The 21,104-nt window shown below is 29.7% G+C and overlaps 1 protein-coding gene across 2 annotated transcripts in view; it reads left to right on the top strand.

Annotated features, from left to right (window-relative positions):
- The window catches only part of LOC115888797 (chaoptin-like), a 113,208-nt gene that overhangs the window by 72,346 nt on the left and 19,758 nt on the right, over positions 1-21,104 (top strand). For both annotated transcript variants that reach the window (XM_030908638.1, XM_030908639.1), the window contains exon 4: positions 4,129-4,239. In XM_030908638.1, coding sequence (XP_030764498.1) covers positions 4,129-4,239 — 111 coding nt within the window. The remainder of the gene's footprint in view (positions 1-4,128; positions 4,240-21,104) is intronic.

Genomic DNA, 21,104 nt, shown 5'->3' with positions numbered 1-21,104 from the left:
AATTCCCCAATAAAATCTTACTTATAATACAGTACACATGTGCATGTGAACTCCTAAACTTAATGCTTCTTTTTGAGGAACAAAATGATTTAAATTTTATAATTTTTCATTAATTCAATTTATTCTAAAAACGGTGCATCATAGATTTGAAAGTTATGCACAGAAACATAGTCTAATTTCTTGTTTGGTCTTAAGGCTTTAGCTTTATTCAGAATCTAAAAATTAGTGGAAAAAAATTAACAATCTTAAAAATAAACAAAATATATTATTTTTATTTAATTTTCGGGGGCTGTAACTTCTTCAGGAAGCATTTTAGGGTATAATACAATATGTTCATAGGAACTTCTTGTGTTATTTTTATCTGTAGAATCGCTCACCTGTTTTATATCAAAACTTCCAATTGCTATACATACAGGGTGGCGCCTCCCATACGCCGCGGAGGCTCCTAGGAGTACGACAGTTTGTATTGAAATGAAATTTTGTGAGCATATGTAGGTTAATTCAGGGCACTTTTTAAAAATATAGAGAGTTCTACAGGGTGTCCCCCAAAAAAATTACATATCACACTGTAACTTCTTCAGGAAGCATTTTAGGGCATAATACAATATGTTCATAGGAACTTTTTGTGTTATTTTTATCTGTAGAATCGCTCACCTTTTTTATATCAAAACTTCCAATTGCTATATATACAGGGTGGCGCCTCTCATACGCCGCGGAGGCTCCTAGGAGTACGACAGTTTGTATTGAAATGAAATTTTGTGAGCATATGTAGGTTAATTCAGGGCACTTTTTAAAAATATAGAGAGTTCTACAGGGTGTCCCCCAAAAAAATTACATATCACACTGTAACTTCTTCAGGAAAAAATTACATATCACACTGTAACTTCTTCAGGAAGCATTTTAGGGCATAATACAATATGTTCATAGGAACTTTTTGTGTTATTTTTATCTGTAGAATCGCTCACCTTTTTTATATCAAAACTTCCAATTGCTATACATACAGGGTGGCGCCTCTCATACGCCGCGGAGGCTCCTAGGAGTACGACAGTTTGTATTGAAATGAAATTTTGTGAGCATAGGTAGGTTAATTCAGGGAACTTTTTAAAAATAGAGAGAGTTCTACAGGGTGTCCCCCCAAAAAAATTACATATCACAGTTGTGTTTTCTGTAATGGAACACCCTATATATTAATTGATTTTCGGATTCTAGAAGAAAAATAAAGGTGAGTTTTATAAGAGAAGTATATGACTAAAATGTAAGTTATTTTGTTTAACATTTTCTAGAAATAAAGAAAAAAACATTAAATTTCAATAAAAGCTACCTAAATTGGAATTTACCGGGTATAGCCTAATATGTAGTTAGATTAACTATTGTACTTTAAATCAAATTAAAACTTGATCCAAAAAGTTATACAGGGTGAGATAAAATTAATATTGAATATTGGTCACCTTTAAAAGCACGTTACTCCTTTATTTTAAATGGAACATTCAGTATATTATTCCGATATTCAATGGAGAGTTCATGTCTCTTCAAAATACTATTAAGATTTCCTACCCCTCAAACAAAAATTTTCCTAGATATTTTCATTTAAATGATTTGGTCTGGGTAGATCTTTATTATTTGATAAAATCTAGATTCTATTCGTTGGTGAATGCAGTGTGCCTTCACCAATTAACAGAATACCTAAATGCTTCTGATTTTATCTAATCTTGTTTTTTTTGTGGGGATATGATAAAGTCAATGTTTACCAAACTCAATCAACTATTGTCGACAACATGAGAAAAATTATTGTAGCTGCTTTTCGAGGTAAAACTCCACATATGCCTTTTAAAGTGAAAATATCCTTTTGAAAAGACAACCTGACCCCCTTAGATGTTTTCAAATAATAAAGATCTAGTAACGCAAAATCATAAAAATTAAAATATCTAGGAAAATCTTTGTCTGAGGGGTAGGCAACCTTAATAATATTTTGACGATATATAAATTCCCCATTGAATACCGGAAAAACTCTCCATTTTCACAAAATGTGAAATATGTCAGAATCCATAGATTTTAGGTATATGCTTCTTTAATAAAACTCACCTTTATGTTTTTCCTAGAATCCGAAAATTAATTATTACATAGGGTGCTCCATTAGAAAAAAACACAACTTTGATGTCTAACTTTTTCTAGGGATACCCTGTATAATTCTATATAATTTTATAAAATGCTTTCAATTAACCTACATATGCTGGCAAAATTTCATTTCGATATAAACTACGTTCTCAGGCGCCACCCTGTATATTATGCTGAATATGTTCTGTCTTATTAGTAGCGATGGGAACTATCGAATGAATTAGACTATCGAATGGTTAATGAATGAATGATTTCGACTATCGAATGGTTTTATTCGAATAAAATCATTCATTCATTTGTATACTAAAGCATATGTGACAACCTCGCCGTGCGACTAAATGGTTATCGTTGAGCCACGACTATCGAATGCTTTTGATAAATGAAATTTAGTATTTGTTTGATTTTTGTATGCGTCAGTGCATTATTAGTTCTTCCAAATTTTTATAACTTCGCCGTATAAATATGGTGCTATTTTTGCGTTTATTAAAATAGTTAAAATACTAAAATAGTAGTTATTTTTTAATTTTATTTATTGACGATTGTGTGCATGTGCAGGTGGTCAAAATTTTTCCGAAAATTTGTGTAGTTTTCCGTAGTCCGATCTTTCAATTATTTAATTTTATATGGTATATGGTCTATTTTTTAATGGGAAATTTTGAGAAGTAGCAATTTTTAAGAGAGATGAGATGAACTTACAATTAATTTTAAAAATACATATTTGTATTTTAGATGTTTGAATAATATGAATTAGTTGAACTTAACAATCATATTTAAGTAATGTGGTTGTATAATCATATTTAAGTAAATGGTTATCGAACTCAAACTATGGGGTGAGAAAATTAAAATGAAAGTTTTACACGTGCCAATTTAAAAAAAAAGTTAACGATGTTTATATTTTGTTTATGCTAATTCTTTTACATGTAGTTTTTTGCGAAGAAAATATATTTCATTTATTTTTTAAAGTAAATGCCAGTAAAAGTAAATATAATTTTTAAATAGTAATATAAAGCACCTAATATAAATAATTTTGATTTCTAATTTTTTATTTATATTTTCCTTCCATTACCCTGCATGCTTAGAAAATTAATAAATGTTTATATTTCATGATTTTAAAATGTGTTGTTAATATAACAAATTAGTTCTGTAATTATTATTATTTAATAAACCAACGTTGCCAAAAAATTTAGAGACTATATTATTTTTAAATAGGATCTAATATAAATAATTTTAACCTCTAATTTGTTGTTTATATTTTGCTACTACTTAAAAGAAAATATTTATATTAAATGATTTTAAATTTTGTTGTTAATAGGTATAATAAATTATTACTGTTATTATTATTTATTAAACCAGTCTTTGCTAAAAAACATTAAAAATAATTTTACTACATCCAAAATAACAAGTATTATTGCAGTGTAACAACAGAATATTAATAAAAAAATGCAGAATATATAGTATCTCTATATATTCCCTAATTAACTAAAGCCAAACAATAATATTCTTTGCTAATATCAACTAATACCAAAATATGGCAACAGCGCCTTTCATAATGTATTTTCTGTGTAAATACTAGCACCTCAATAAAAAAATAATGTGTCCTTATCTATATCTGACTCCGCAAAAATCAAAGATGCCGGCTTTTTCATAGCATTGCCACCGACCGCTGTCGGGTTTCTCGAAAGAAACCTACGTCGCCGGGCGACAACTAAAATTCAGTTAATATTTTATTATAATCGATCCTGACGAATGAATGAATTTCATAAATGAATGAATTTTATAAATGAATGGTTTTTGCTGCCGAATTACTAGAATACAATATTTCAAGGCAGATGACGGATCTATTCGATAATTTTTATTCGAATAGTTTTCAACGAATGTTTTCTTACTAACTATCGAATTATTCGAATGAATTGCAACTATCGAATGTTTCGATAGTATTCATTCGATAGTTCCCACTACTACTTATTAGTACAGACAAAGAAATAATAATGTTTTGTTATGATTTTTTTGCAGTTCATCTTGGAAAAACCTGACATCTCTGGATCTCAGCTACAACTATCTGGACAATACTCCATTTCCGGCGTTGAAAGAAGTAAAACAATTACAGTGGCTCAATTTACACAAGTACGTATTATATTATACAGGGTGAGTCTTAAATAAGTGAAAATATTTTTAGGGGTAGTATAATTCGACCCCAGAAACGCTTTTTTGAAAATTTGGAATTTCTAGTTAAAAATATAATATCTTAATAATATGGCAACATAGTAGATTAAATTTACAAGAAAGAATACCCAGAAAAGATCCAGCGGTTCTAAAAATTTAAGCAAAAAGTGATTTTTCTTTTAATTTTCAAAATAAAATAATTCAGTTATTTTGGACTTATTTGAAAAACGGTAAAAGGAAAATATGTTTATTTTCGAGATCTACCAGCTCTAAAAATATTTGCACTTATTTAAGACTTTTATGGTTAAGAATTTATTCATTACCATGTAAAAAATAAAAATCGGTCATTAAAAAGACCCCCTTATGCTATGTTGATACTACAGTATGTCCGCGGATTGTCTTTACAAGCGGAAAAACTTTTTTATTATTGACATTTTGAGAAAAATGCATTCTTCATAAAAAATTTTGCTTGTTCTAAAATGGTTAATCCCGTTTATACTTATCCAAATTTCCATACGATTTTAGAGAAAATTAAAAGAAACATGAAATGTAATTGAATTTTTTCCTAAAGATCAAAACGCGTTTCTATGGTATTATAATTTCGATTTCATTCTTTGATAGATTGTTATTGATAGAAGCTCAAAATTTATTTAATTCAATGCTATGGAAAGGGCGATAATAGTTATAGGAAAATCTGGTACTTTAAAAACAGCAGAAAATATGACGTTAATCACAATTAATAATAACAATCTATAAAAGAATGAAACTGAAGAAAAAATCAACAATATTTTCGTGTTTTTTTAATTTTCTCTAAAACGGTATGGAAAAAAAGTACAAACGGGATTAACCATTTTAGAGGAAGCAAACATTTTTATGAAAAATGCATTTTTTCCAAATGTCAATAATAAAAAAGTTTTTTCTCTTGTAAAGGCAATTCGGGGACATACTGTTTAATAAAAAAATTGAAATAAAAATGAAACTTACAGAGACATAAGTTTATACGAACTTTTTTACTTATTTTTGTCTGCAGAATATACCGCCGAAGTTACCCGAATACAATTTGGATCAGCCTGTATATTAACATTAGCGTAATTGCTTTAGAATAATAATAATACAAATTTGGATCGTTTAAATGTGCATCCAGGCTTAAGAGTATTATGCATTTTAAATCAACGTATATGGCCGTTTCAATATTCATTTCCAATAATAGAAATCCTACATCGGGATTAGAAAAGCGTGCAATGCATTAGCTAATTAGCTATGTAACGAACTACAAATCAATACTAATTGTTTTGCTATAAAAACATAAAATAATAATAGAATAGACACTCAGATGCAAAAAAAACACAAGGAAAAAATTTTTGGTTAAGTTTAAAATATTATATTTTTAGCCCTATTTCCTTGATTTTTTTACCAAACTGTATATAAATATATCAACTTTAATTCGTACTGTTTGACCAGCGGATCTGAAGCTACGGAAGGAATGCGAGAAAAAAAAATCGACATTGCCACGTTTATCTATAAAATTGCAAAATTGCCAGAAATGAACTATAAATTTAATATATTTTTATTATATATAATGTGTTTAGCATATATTCTGACGTATATTACTAAGGAATTTTAACGTAGTTCATATTGTTCGATATGTTTTATTTAACAACTTATTTCTTTCATTCTGTATAATCTGCTTATTATGAAAGTTGAAGATTTTTCAACGATATCATTGGCAAACCGGCATCGCCGCGCATGGCCGCCTATTCATCGAACATGATTGGCGAGAGTACGTCACAGGATTTGTTACCACGCGGTTGCCATGGCTTTTACGCCTTTCCTATTCGCTTGCTTTATCCCCAACTTCAGGGTCTCTTCTGAAAAGAGTAGGAATATTGAATACTATTGAAATACCCAGTGGCGGTGTCATTTTTTTGATCATTATTACTTTATTTCATTATTTTATACCGGTTATCCTAAACTTTATTCCTATATTGTTCGTATATTTGATAGTTAAGTTGTGTTTTATTGTTTTGTTATCTTGTTATAATGTTTTTCGTTCGTAGTTTTTAATTATTAATATCAAGCTTGATCGTATATTTGTATTTTAAAATGAATAAATTTGTTAAGAGTAAGACGCTACATCAAGAGACGTCAGACAAGAGAAATAATAGCTAATTTATATAGGTAAGTTAATAATAACGTGGATGAAATCTCATTTGGTTTATTTCCTTGTGTTCATAATAAGGTTTGCGATGAAGAAACTACAGAGAGTTCGCTTAAGTTGCCGCTTAAACGTAAACTTGAGCGGATATTTTTTTATACCGGAGTTAGCGTATCGGCTATAAAAAATCACACAGAAGATAAATAAAAAGGCTGAAAACTAACCCCGATAAAATGATATCCAGCTCTGGAAAGAAACGACCACGTGAGACTGATGTCGAAAAGCTCGACGACTTTTTCGAAGTGGTCAGGAATTTGATAAATAGATTTTATCTCGAATTCAAACTCGTCCCCGCAATTAGAAAGCTTTTGCAAAAATTGCAGGAAAATCGAATTTTCCTCTTGCAGGGAAACGCTTAGGGGGTTATTAAAATCAAATTAATTTTGTTGGCGTAAATGTCAAAATAACGGATAAATATTAATGGAGCGGCCCATTATATTGCAGAGAGAGATATAAATATATACGCGAAATTCGAAAATATAGCCAAGTATTATCTATTTGGATGAAACATATGGGTAGACAATGACCTAACCTTTAAAAACTGCTGGGGGAGCGATACCATATTTGGTGTAATAGGCAATATTGGATCTACTGGGTGAATAAAATTATGTTTTGTTTGCGTTTCCAAAGTTAACTATTTTCAAGATTTTTTTTGCTGGAAATAGTTATATCTAAAATTATGTATTATAGAAAAAAATATAGTTAGTATAGATATATAAATAAATATACCTCAAGACTCAGTCTTGATCATCTACTGATGGCAGACATGGTTAGCGAAACGTGCGTCCAGTGTAAAATTAAAAGTGTTTTGGTGTATTGTACTGATTTAGTGTTTTATTTTGCTGTGTAACACCAAAGGTTCCAACCCCCAGCTGTAATTATTTCTTCTATTATATTAACAACACAATAATAAGATGATTCAAAATATTTAAGGGAGCTTTATTAAAAGCTTTTAGTGTTTATCTGCTAACTCAACAGTAACGATTCAAACAGCATGAAGTTTTTTGAAAAAAAATATTAATCTGAGTATTATATTTATGATACACATTATTTTCATATAACACCGTACGCCCCTGCCTATTTTATGAATGAAATTGGGCGTGTTTTGTTTACAACTGCGTTCCCCTAGCCCCGTAGCTATAGATCCGTTGGTCACACTATAAACTTAGCTTATTATAAACTTTAGTATTTCAGTTATTATACAGGGTTAATTAAAGAGTGGTTTTTACCCTATGTTAAAAACACCCTGTGCAATAATTTCATGAGCAAATTTTCCTAAAACAATATTTTTCAATCAGAACCATATCTCTTGAATATTTTGTTTTTTGTCTCATGTCAATACGTGCCTTGGTTAATTTTTAGGAGCAAAATAAACTTGTCATAAACATTTTTCAATTTTTTCAATTATCGTTACTTTTTGATGTTGTTCTTCATAACGACGAAATGGTTTTGGTGATTAATGTTTTGTACAATTGAATATGGTTCTTAGTGTCGAAGATTTTGCAAAAGTTATTAATCTTGTTGAAGATGGCCGATTATGAATATTTGCTTGGTCCTTGAAGAAGAAGCCTTATTAACATTATGAACCGATGTCTGCAGACTGTTAGTTATTACAGTTTTTTTAATAGTTCTTTTAGTATTACCATATTAAAACCAAGCCTGTATCGTTATATTTTTAGTTTTTTTTTTAATTTTAATATAGAATTCTAATCAGTGCTGATTTAATAAAAAAATAATATCATGAAGTAATGAAAAAAAAAATTGCAAATTGTTGGTGGCAAGGTCATTTCGCTCTTAAAATTTAACCGAGGCATGTGTTAACATGAGTCAAAAAACAAAATGCTCAGGGGACATGGTTTTAACAGAAAAATAATGTTTTAGAAAAAATTACTCACAATATTACTGCAGAGTGTGTTTAAAAGTTAGCTTAAAAAACAACTCTTCAATTAACCCTGTATAATAAGCAAAATACCAAAGTTTATAAAAAATTGAGCTTCTGAATTAAAGTTGATAGATTTATACAAGGTTGTTCACCACATACGACACGGAGTATTGTAGCTAAACGATTATATTTTTACAAATTGAAAGTTTTGGGTTCGATGAAGGACCATTAGAGGTACAATTTAAAAATAATTTTACAAGATACAGAGTGTCCCAAATAAGTAAAAAATATCAAAGTTGTATTTTTTTAAATGGAACACCCTGTATATTATTACATTTTTAGTTTCTACGATTAAAATAAAGGTCAATTTGATTAAGGTTTATTATACCTAAACCTTACCGTTTTTGAAATATTTTCAATTTTGTGAAATTGCAGTAAAAATTTTAAGGTTTCATTTCTCCAAGGGTATCAAAGTTTTTAATACTAAATATTTACTGAAGTTTATTTATTGATCAGTTATTGTGTTGCAATACTAAAAATAATACTACCTTATACAGAGTGTCTAAAAATTTATTTTAAATAATTTCTAGCTTTAAACGCCAATAACTTCTTTAATTTAAATGGAACGTCCTGTATATTTTAGGAGAATCAGATTCACAATTTAATTGTCTATCAAATTGTATTATACCATTTTTTACCTATCCCTTCAAGTTTTCGTAGAAAATGCATTTTCTTATAATTTAGATCTCATTTATCAATATACCCATGGAATATTGACATTTTAGATTGTTTTTAAAGCAACAAATGTACAAAATGTACAGGCTACTAATATTATCGTTTTTAGAAAAACGATAATATTATTAGCCCATTTGTATGCAAAAAGAAAACTATTTAAATCTTTATAAAAGAGTATTAAATATAACAACATTATTTCCGCCCATATACTAATTAATTACATACTTAATTGTGTTCGTTAATAAATTATTCTAAATAAATGTGGATTTGAGTCAGAAATCATTATAATAATAAGTTATCCAAATAAACGTCTCTGTTGTTATAAATAAACATTTATTAAAAAATGAAATATCATTTTTAAGGTGTTACTTTTTACTACATTGTCTAATACACACACAAAACTCAGTTTTTTAGTATTTGGGGCAATTATTATTAATCAACGCAAACAGTCAGTTAATGTAGTTTGAATAATGGAATCATATTAATTGGTCTTCTTTAACAAATAATATTTGAACAGTTTTTTTTTATTTTTTTTAATGAAATAAACGAATTATATCGGCAATATTAGTATCTGTACCCTTTAAAAATTTATTATATCTTTCAAAATAATCTAAAATGTCAATATTCCATGGGTATATTGATAAATAAGTTCTCAATTACAAGAAAATGCATTTTCTACGGAAACTTAAAGAGATAGGTAAAAAATGGTATAATATAATTTGAAAGACAATTAAATTGTGCATCTGATTCTCCTAAAATATTCAGGGTGTTCCATTTAAATTAAACAAGTTATTGCCGTTTAAAGCTAATAATTATTTAAAATAAATTTTTAGACACTCTGTATAAGGTAGTATTTTTTATTATTCCAACACAATAACTGATCAATAAATAAATTTCAGTAAATATTTAGTATTAAAAACTTTGATGCCCTTGGAGAAACGAAGTCTTAAAATTTTTACTGCAATTTCACAAAATTGAAAATATTTCAAAAACGGTAAGGTTTAAGTATAATAAACCTTAAGCAAATTTACCTTTATTTTAATCGTAAAAACTAAAAATGTAATAATATACAGGCAATTATTATTAATCAACGCAAACAGTCAGTTAATGTAGTTTGAATACTGGAATCATATTAATTGGTCCTCTTTAACAAATATTTAAACAGTTTTTTAACAAATTTTATTTTTTTTTTGTAAAATTATTTTTAAATTGTACCTCTAATAGTCCTTCATCGAACCCAAAACTTATAATTTTTAAAAATCTCATCGTTTAGCTACAATACTCCGTGTCATATGTGGTGAACAACCCTGTATACAGTTTGCGTTTTTTGTATCTGAGTGTATAATCGTTAAAATTTAGTAGATATTAATTTTGGAGAATTATAATATTTTTTTGGAGGGTATCTTATAGATATTCCTATAGTTTTACTGTTAAAATTGCCACCCTGTGTATGTTTGGTTTGGTAAAAGCTCACATTCACTGATTCGGCAGTAAAGTATTCTTAACAGCTATTTTTGAAACCAACTTTTACTATAGTCTGTCCAACGAGAAGATCCTTGACAGTGATAGATGTGTCTGTCATTTTAATTTCAAAGTAGTTTATTTTATTTTACAAAGAAATAAGTTGGTACAACTGGAACGCATAGCAGGAAATATTTAAAATTTGATTGACAAGATGACAAGTGATTACTTCAAAATATTGTGAAAAAAACTGTATAAAACTGAAAAAATGTTATCGACTTATTTTATTTAATAAAAACGGTATGTGTTAATACAAAACAAACAAGAACAAGAGACTACATACCAAAAAAATATAAAAAAGAACTATTATTTACTTTCAAGCTTTATGAAACTACCCGCATTTATGATTATATTTATCAATATAACTTATGTACAAATACAAATTTGTAATATTCCACAGGAATAAATAAAACAACATAGGTAAATAAAACAAACTATTTTATTAATAATAACACCTCCTACCAAATTTTATACCTTAAAGGTTGATTAATTAACTTTAATCTTAATTTTTTTAAACCAGTACCTTTTGACATTATTTTTCTGCAGTACTAAAATCCATTATTTACCTATCGTGTGATGTCGATATTTTACAGCTACTCCAGTTTTTAGTATGTGTTTAGTTTGATCCTTCTTTACATACGAGATGCACTTATCTACGACGAAATGGTATACAAACTTTATTGGTGTATAAGACTTTCTGCCTGGGCAGCGAATATTAACCATAAACTGTGCTCTGGCTCTACAGTTAATTTTCACTCGATTTTTCCTCCACTTGACTTCAAAAGACACAAAACACACGTAATAATACGAATCAAAATGCATTATCTTCCAAAACGCAGGGTATTTAACAAAAGTTGACACAAAATTATAACCTCTAATTTGGCAAGACTTTGACAAGCGTCAAAAATGACAAAAATCTAAAGGCGAGTTCATACGCATCGGCGTCCGTTTGTCGTTCATCGTTCCGTCAAACCAATAAAATTGAAATACGATCTGTCATTTTTTAAATAAACCAATAAAATTGGTTAAAAACAACAAGACACGACGCATGACGGATTTATATTTAAACCCATCCATAGATAACTTAAAAATTATTAGAAACTTTTTTTAGTAAAATAAATAGATTGGTATGGGACGTCATCTGCTTTTCTTCTGTCATCGTCTGTCGAAATCTTACCTGAAAAAAAAACAGAGTATAGTGAATGCTAGCATTCCCTGGACGATACCAGTGAGTTTGACAGATTCAGTTAGCGCGGTTGCCACATGTTGTAAAATATAAGGATAAATAAGGATAAGTTGAATAATAGGTAATATAAGGATAACATTAAATTGAGCTAAACGTTGGCAATGTTGACAGAAATCTGGCGTAAATTCGCTTTGTTTTCTGTGGTTATGTATAATTGTTTTGTTGTCGTTGTAAAAAGTGCTGTGCCGTATTTTCCCTATAGAAGAAATTTTCTGTGAAAAATTAAGGTAAACTAGGCACTCGCAAGAATGTAATAGTGCTTGTTTTTTATTGTTGCAATATAACGAAGCCATAGCAAAAGTTAAGCGTGCGAGAGAAAAAGATATTAAGGAAACTAGTGACTATGAACTTATTAAACGTTTTGATGTGCTTGAAGTAGCGAGTTTGAAAAAACGAATAAGTCCCGTTGAAGAAAATTTGGGCATATTATATTTTGTCCACGATGAAGACCTTTATTAAAAAAACCTTGTGCCAATAAGTAATTTTATGTTTATGAATGTTTTTTAAATTGTTTTGTACCTTTAAAATGTTTACTATGTTTTCCCTGTTAATATTTAGAAAGTTTATTATTTTCTATAATTTTTAATAAATATACTAAAGAAGTCAATTGTAATTTTAAGATATCGACGATGGCGATCCAATATTCTTAAGAGTTTTATTTGTTCCAAACCTCACCACACAATAGAAAAACTTTAACTAGCAACCTTTAGTAAATGTTTCTTTCACAAGTGAATATTAAAAATTACTAGGAAAAGTCGACAAATTTCTTTAAAATGCCACATTCACTGGTCCAATGCTTAATTGCTAGCATTTCCGAGTGAATGTTAACAATCACTGAATTTCCTACTTTCACTGTAACATATACAAGTAACGTTAATGAAAATAACAACGCGACGGTAGCATGATATAAATAATATCAGTATAATCAATACATAGTGACAATAGATGTACCCCACCAACCAATTTTTCAAATTTAACAAGACGACTGAATGCATCCACGTAAAAACTTTTACCGTAGAACAGAGAGTGTGCAGGTGTCTTTCAAGTTTTATTGCTGAGCAGCCAATTAGAATGGTCCCTTTCTCTAGCCAGCAGTAATAAAACGACTTTAGTGCACTCGATCTCCCTGTTATTTTTCCAGTCCAGTTTGAAAATCGATCGTGTAAAGTTGGTAAATTTTCGATAGATCGTGTTTTCGACTTTCGTTGTGAATTTTCTTTTCTTAAGTAAAAATTAAGTTCATTAAAAATAGCTGAAAAACTTCCGAAAAATTATTTTTTTTATAAAGTCAACGTACCTAAGCCCTTAAAGGTATATACAGGGTGGTACAAACTGTATTCCGGAAACGGCAGCATATTCTGGAGATAAAAATAAGTAAAAAAGTTCGTAGAAATGTATGTCCTAAAATGCTTAGTTTTGGAGATACAGGGTATAGAAGTTTCATTGTTATTTCGATTTTTTCCAAATAATTTTTGAAGTAACGTCAATATTTGGATGAAAATTGGTGTCTGAGAGTTTGTTGACAAGAGAAATTTGATTTTGATGTCAAAATGATTCCTATTCATCGGAGGCGCAACCCAAGGGTACTATCTTTGAATAAGAAGACTAAGGAAGGAGCATAATGCTATCCATGTATTCATGCATGGTGGGCGGAAAAGCCACCATAAAAGCTCTCTAGGGTGGGGATCTTTGACAGTTCTGTTTGACGATTCATTCGACACATTTGAATTTGATTTGAAATTTTGTGGATTTGTCAGTCTTTACGAAGCTTATTTTATGTTATTTATTATTTATTCTACTACTGATAGTTGTATGAAGGTAGTAAATCTAGATAGAAATTGTGGCAGAACTTAAATTAACAGTGACACTATCGCGATTTATCGAAAAAGACTCTAAAATAGTTGGTTGTGTACCGTGCGGTAGATCTCGGCAAAAATTGAGTGAAATAATGGAACACCTTTTCGCTAGTAAGTGACTATATAATATACATACGTGTAGTAAACCGATCATTTATGAAATTCACTTAAATTAACTAAATTATATATTTTTCTTGCATTTTAGCTTTTATTTATTACTTGTCAAAGATTAGATGTCAAAGAATTTAGATACGTTAATTTGACTTACCTGCTTCAGTAGCGTATCGGATGTTTGTGTTAATAAATACTTATTATAACTTATCTATTTTTATTAGAATTATATATTTTTATAACAATTTTAATAACTACCAACATTTATTCACAACGTAAAATAAAACAACAAATTATTGAGTCTACCCCACGTCTACCCTACATCATAGTTTTACATTTTTTAAATAAAATTAGAACGACACTGATAAACCGGAATTTAAGTCGGCCATATTTGAGGCCCATCGCGGTGTACCTAAGATTTTTGATATGCTCTTTCCTTAGTCTTCTTATTCAAAGGGTACTATAGAGATAAGGATAGTTCGATTCCTATCTTCCTGCACTGTCAGTTTTTTTACGTCATCTACTGATCGAGTTGAAGTTGGCGCTAAATATTTTAGACAGTGACAGTTATTTTTGCATTTGACGGACGAGCGCACAGTGCGTTGGAAGATAAATTTAGCGGGAGAAAAGCGTTTGGTTTGGTTAACTGATAAGAATAAATAGTAGACATTCCAATTGATACAAAAATGCATGAATATTCTTTGTATTTCGATACATTTTTATCAACCAAATTTGGTCGTTTTCTGCTCAGCAAGGCAGAGATCATACGAAAACAAAATATTTACAAGTGCTTATACATTTTATTAGAAAGCCAAATTATGTTGAAGATTGCCAAAGGTATGTACTTTTTGTGTATGTACGTATATTATTTGTTAAAATCCTTCGTGCCTTTGTTCTGCAGATATCAAACTTTCACTTTTTTTTCAAATATCGATATATTGAATGATGTAGATCTTTTGAGTTACCAATAGTTACCAACACAGGTAGTCACAGTCACAGGGAGTTGAAGCTTAACAGGTGAATGCCCAAAAGATTCATTTCAATCGGATAGTATAAAAACAAAACAACTCCATCAAAAGGCACTGAGTTTAAAAAATTGTCTTAGATACTTACTATATATGAATTTACAATTACCGAGTGTTAAAATTAAAATTAAAATATCTATCTTATTTATTATTTTCAAAATAAAATATATTTTTTTTAAATAAATTATAGAGGGTGTCACAAGATTACAAATTAATTTAAAAAAAACTGCTAAAGAGTTTTTTGATATCATAATTTTATGTATTTGGTAATAGTTTACAATACGGTTTTTGTGTGTCATGTACGAATAATATCATAGTTTTATTATCTTGTATTTATTTATTAATAAATTAAGTTGTTAATAAATAAATAAATTTAACCATATAGTTGCTATATATCAGACCATTTGCTACGTTCTTAGATTTTAAGTCCCAAACATTGCTCTTGAGATTTTGTCCCGCTAGAATAACCAACCGCCGCACTGTGGAGCGCTGGTCAGCGCGTGACGTAGCATTCCACGGCGACTACGACAGCGGCGATTTGACGCGATCGAACTGTCCTTTAGAATATATACAGTCCTTGGGCGCAACCTACATGTGTTATAAATAACTGTTATAAAGAGTTATAACTTTTCGTTCCTACCTGTATAAAACTACTGAGTAGAAAAATATACATTTCCGTGACTTTTTGCGTAAAAGATGTCTCTTGGTAAAAATTTCTACGAGTTCTCACGATATTTAGAATGGAAATAAATAGTCAATACATGTCATTATTGACAAAAAATAAACACATTGAGTAGATATAGTCTGTCCAATGAGAAGATCCTTGACAGTGATAGATGTGTCTGTCATTTTAATTTCAAAGTAGTCTATTTTATTTTACAAAGAAATAAGTTGGTACAACTGGAACGCATAGCAGGATATATTTAAAATTTGATTGACAAGATCACAAGTGATTGCTTCAAAATATTGTGAAAAAAACTGTATAAAACTGAAAAAATGTAATCGAGTTATTTTATTTAATAAATTTATTTAATAAAAACGGTATATGTTAATACAAAACAAACAAGAACAAGACACTACATACCAAAAAAATATAAAAAAGAACTATTATTTACTTTCAAGCTTTATGAAACTACCCGCATTTATGATTATATTTATCAATACAACTTATGTACAAATACAAATTTGTAATATTCCACAGGAATAAATAAAACAACATCGGTAAATAAAACAAACTATTTTATTAATAATAACACCTACCAAATTTTATACCTTAAAGGTTGATTAATTAACTTTAATCTTATTTTTTTTAAACCAGTACCTTTTGCCATTATTTTTCTGCAGTACTAAAATCCATTATTTACCTATCGTGTGATGTCGATATTTTACAGCTACTCCAGTTTTTAGTATGTGTTTAGTTTGATCCTTCTACCATATACGGGATGCACTTATCTACGACGAAATGGTATACAAACTTTATCGATGGCAACTTCATTGGTGTAGAAGACTTTCTGCCTGGGCAGCGAGTATTAACCATAAACTGTGCTCTGGGTCTACAGTTAATTTTCACTCGATTTTTCCTCCACTTGACTTCAAAAGACACAAAACACACGTAATAATACGAATCAAAATGCATCATCTTCCAAAACGCAGGGTATTTAACAAAAGTTGACACAAAATTATAACCTATAATTTGGCAAGACTTTGACAAGCGTCAAAAATGACAAAAATCTAAAGGCGAGTTCATACGCATCGGCGTCCGTTTGTCGTTCATCGTTCCGTCAAACCAATAAAATTGAAATACGATCTGTCATTTTTTAAATAAACCAATAAAACTGGTTAAAAACAACAAGACACGACGCATGGCGGATTTATATTTAAACCCATCCATAGATAACTTAAAAATTATTAGAAACTTTTTTTAGTAAAATAAATAGATTGGTATGGGACGTCATCTGCTTTTATTCCGTCAAATCTTACCTGAGAAAAAAAAAAACAGAGTATAGTTACTTGACTGAAATAATAAATTTGGGAAATTTTTATTTTTTTTTAAATTAATCATCAACTTTTCTGCGAATAAATAATGATAAAACAGTTTCTGTTGAACTTTTGGCACAAAAACATTTCAAATTTATGATTTCAGTCTAATAACTATCTAGTCAACATGTTTAATTTATGTCAATTATGACAGGTATTGATAAATTCGATCCCAAAAATTCGATCCCAAACATGCAACGATTTTTACCAAGAGATCTTTTTTTACGTAAAAAACGTGGTAATTATTTATTTTTTTTATTCAGTAGTTTTATGCAGGTACGGACAAAAATTTATTACTCTTCAAACAAGTTAAAAAAACCTAGGTGGCGCCCTCTACAATTAGGAGTCATATCTTCATATTGACATCAAAATCAAATTTCTCATGTCAAAAAACTCGCAGACACCAATTTTCATCGAAATGCTGACGTTATTTCAGAAATTATTTCGAAAAAAATCAAAATAAAAATGAAACTTCTATCTTTTTACCTGCAGAATATGCTGCCGAAGTTTCCGGAATACAGTTCGGACCACCCTGTATATTCTGAATTTACATAAAATTTCCTGCAAATGCTGAAATTCTCATAATTTTATTTCTATGTTTACTAAGTTGCCAACCCCTTTGAAAATGTGTAAAAAATAGTCAAAAATGGGCATTTTTTCGACTTTTTTCCATACAATATTGTCACGAAAATTGGCGATTTTCGTCATGTCACTTTTTTATTAAAACAGCTGTTATTTACTAATTAAAAGAAATAGAATAATAAAATACAGTAGGGGATATTTCTTAATATATTACGTTATTACATGGTACAATCCCCACAAAACTAGATCCAATCATAGTAAGTAATAATCGACACGTTTCAAACACTCAAAAATACCAATAATAATTTAACGAGCTTTAGCCTGGTGGTCGATGCGAGCAGGCTAATGGCTAAATGGAGCTTGATAGAGCTTTCTTCCTAGTTTTGCTCGATTATTGAGGCAGTTCGAACATTTTAGAGGCCTGTTGAACGAAACAGTTGCATCGAGTTAACGTGTTTAGAACTTCGATTAAAAATTATGGTTCGAAATCAATGGCATTGTTCGATTGTGTACGATAAGTTTAATATTTTACAAAATAATGGTTGCTAGAAAGTAGAACACCAAAAGAAGATTTAATAGAGGATTTAACAAAATTTTTTGTCTTTTATAGATACAGTATGTCCCCGGATTGTCTTTACAAGACGAAACACTGTTTTATTATTGACATTTTGAGAAAAATGCATTCGTCATAAACATTTTCGCTTGTTCTAAAACGGTTAATCCCGTTTATACAAATTTCCATACCGTTTTGGAGAAACTTAAAAATGAAAATGTAAAAATATGGTTGAACTTCTTGTTTTTAACAAAACGATAATATTACTAGCCCATTTGTATGCAAAAAGAAAACTATTTAAATCTTTATAAAAGAGTATACCATTAATTAAATATAACACCATTATTTCCGCCCATATACTAATTAACGACATACTTAATTGTGTTCGTTAATAAATTATTATAAATAAATGTGGATTTTTGAGTCAGAAATCAATATAATAATAAGTTATCAAATTAAAGTCTTTGTTGTTATAAATAGCATTTATTAAAAAATGAAATATCATTTTTAAGGTGTTACTTTTTATCACACTGTCTAATGCCCATACAAAATTCAGTTTTTTAGTATTTGGAGCAATTATTATTAATCAACGCAAACAGTCAGTTAATGTAGTTTGAATATTGGAATCATATTAATTGGTCCTCTTTAACAAATATTTAAACAGTTTTTCTTTTATTTTTTATTGAAATAAACGAATTATATCGACAATATTAGTATCTGTACTCTTTAAAAATTTGGTGCATCTTTAAAAATAATCTAAAATGTCAATAGTCCATGGGTATATTGATAAATAAGTTCTAAATTACAAGAAAATGCATTTTCTACGGAAACTTAAAGAGATAGGTAGAAAATGATATAATATAATTTGATAGACAATTAAATTGTGCATCTGATTCTCGTAAAATATACAGGGTGTTCTATTTAAATTAAACAAGTTATTGCCGTTTGAAGCTAATAATTATTTAAAATAAATTTTTAGACACTCTGTATAAGGTAGTATTATTTTTATTATTGCAACACAATAACTGATCAGTATATAAACTTCAGTAAATATTTAGTATTAAAAACTTTGATACCCTTGGAGAAATGAAGCCTTAAAATTTTTACTGCAATTTCACAAAATTGAAAATATTTCAAAAACGGTAAGGTTTAAGTATAATAAATCTTAATCAAATTTACCTTTACTTTAATCGTAGAAACTAAAAATGTAATAGTATATAGGGTGTTCCATTTAAAAAAATACAACTTTGATATTTCTTACTTATTTGGGACACTCTGTATCTTGTAAAATTATTTTTAAATTGTAACTCTAATAGTCCTTCATCGAACCCAAAACTTACAATTTGTCTACAATACTCCGTGTCGTATGATGTGAACAACCCTGTATACTATATGTGGTAAACGACTTTTTTGTTGATGTTTAATTATAAACAATTTTGAATTTTAAAATTTTGATCATCTCACACACTGGTCAAAAGTCAAGTATTTAATATTTTATAACTCTAAAATTATATCTATTTACTGTGCGTACTGTTCTATAATTGTCCATGTATATTCTTTTTGTAATTTTAAAGACTTCATTTTTTTTGAATTGTATTATTTGTATTGTGTATTTTTTGTTATTTGCATTTCTTTGTGATTTTGTTGTTGAAGCTGTTTTGGCTTTTTGTACAATAAAGCGTTGTTTGTTGTTGTTGTTGTTGTTGTTGTTGTTGTTTAGGGATTTTTTTAATTCATCTTTTATTATTCTTTTTAATATTCTTAATATTTTAAATCATTTTTTATGTATTCTGTAAAATTTATTTCAATGGACTTGTCGGGTTTTGCGTTTAGACGCCTGAGTTATAGGTAGCGGCTAGGTGTTTGACTGCAATAATAATTATTTTACATTTAACGAGCAATGACATTTAGGATTTTTTTATTCCTTTGTAGTGCCATTCACCAGAAAGCGAAGTTTGAAAAACTTGAAAAGAATCCATCTAGATGGAAAGGAAATACTGCCATCACAGGAAGTGAAATATCTGGGAATAACCCTGGATAGTAAACTTCTCTGGAACAGGCATATTAAGAACATTACCAGCAAAGCCAAAAAGGCTCTCATGATATGCAGAAGACTGGCGGGAAATAGGTGGGGCTGCGCCCCTAACATTTTGCGCTGGATGTATACCATGATAGTAAGACCCATGATTACTTATGGAGCAGTTGCTTGGTATACAAAACTAGAGCAACGTACAGCAAGGCAAACCCTGTGCAAAGTACAGAGACTGGCATGTATCTGCATCACAGGTGCCATGAGAACATGTCCAACAGCAGCAATGGAGGTCATTCTAGACCTAACACCACTGCATATTGTCGTCGGTAGTTATGCCAATGCGACAATGATTAGAATGGTCATTGACGGAAACAGTACTGGGAGAATTTTCAGGTCAGGGGCTTGGAACACCCTCAAAAAGAAAATTCCACTTCTCCAACTCCCAGTGGATGACATACCAAGAATTTACAACTTTGAGAAACACCTCACTGTAGTATTGAGTAATAAAAAGGATTGGAAGAAAGAAACGCTTACTCAGCATATAAAAGACCATACCATCACGTGGTATACTGATGCTTCCAAAACCAAAGCAGGGACAGGGATAGGAGTATTTGGGCCGAAAACTGAATACTCCGAACCAATGGGCACCTACCCCAGTATCCTTCAGGCAGAAATTTGCGCTATCGAAAGATGCGTACAATTTATCTTGGATAGGAACTATCGAAAACAGGAAATTGCCATCCTATCCGATAGTCAAGCAGCACTTAACGCGATCAACTCAGTAACCATCAATTCGAAGTTGGTCAAAGAATGCCTAGAGAAGCTCAACAAATTAGGCAAAGAAAATAAAGTCCTCCTACTCTGGGTGCCTGCTCACCAAGGGATAGAAGGCAATGAAAAAGCAAATGATCTAGCTAGGAAAGGAGCGAACACTCCACTAACTGGACAAGAACCGTTCTGTTTTCCAAACGGGAACCAACTGAAAGCGGAACTGAAGAATCTGGAAGACTCCATCCGTAACTTGGAATGGG

Source organism: Sitophilus oryzae, unplaced genomic scaffold (genome assembly GCF_002938485.1).
Source record: "Sitophilus oryzae breed Bouriz unplaced genomic scaffold, Soryzae_2.0 scaffold_808_pilon_pilon, whole genome shotgun sequence".
Lineage (NCBI taxonomy): Eukaryota > Metazoa > Arthropoda > Insecta > Coleoptera > Curculionidae > Sitophilus > Sitophilus oryzae.
The sequence above is the reverse complement of the archived record's forward strand: the minus strand, read 5'-3'. Positions and strand labels throughout refer to the sequence as shown.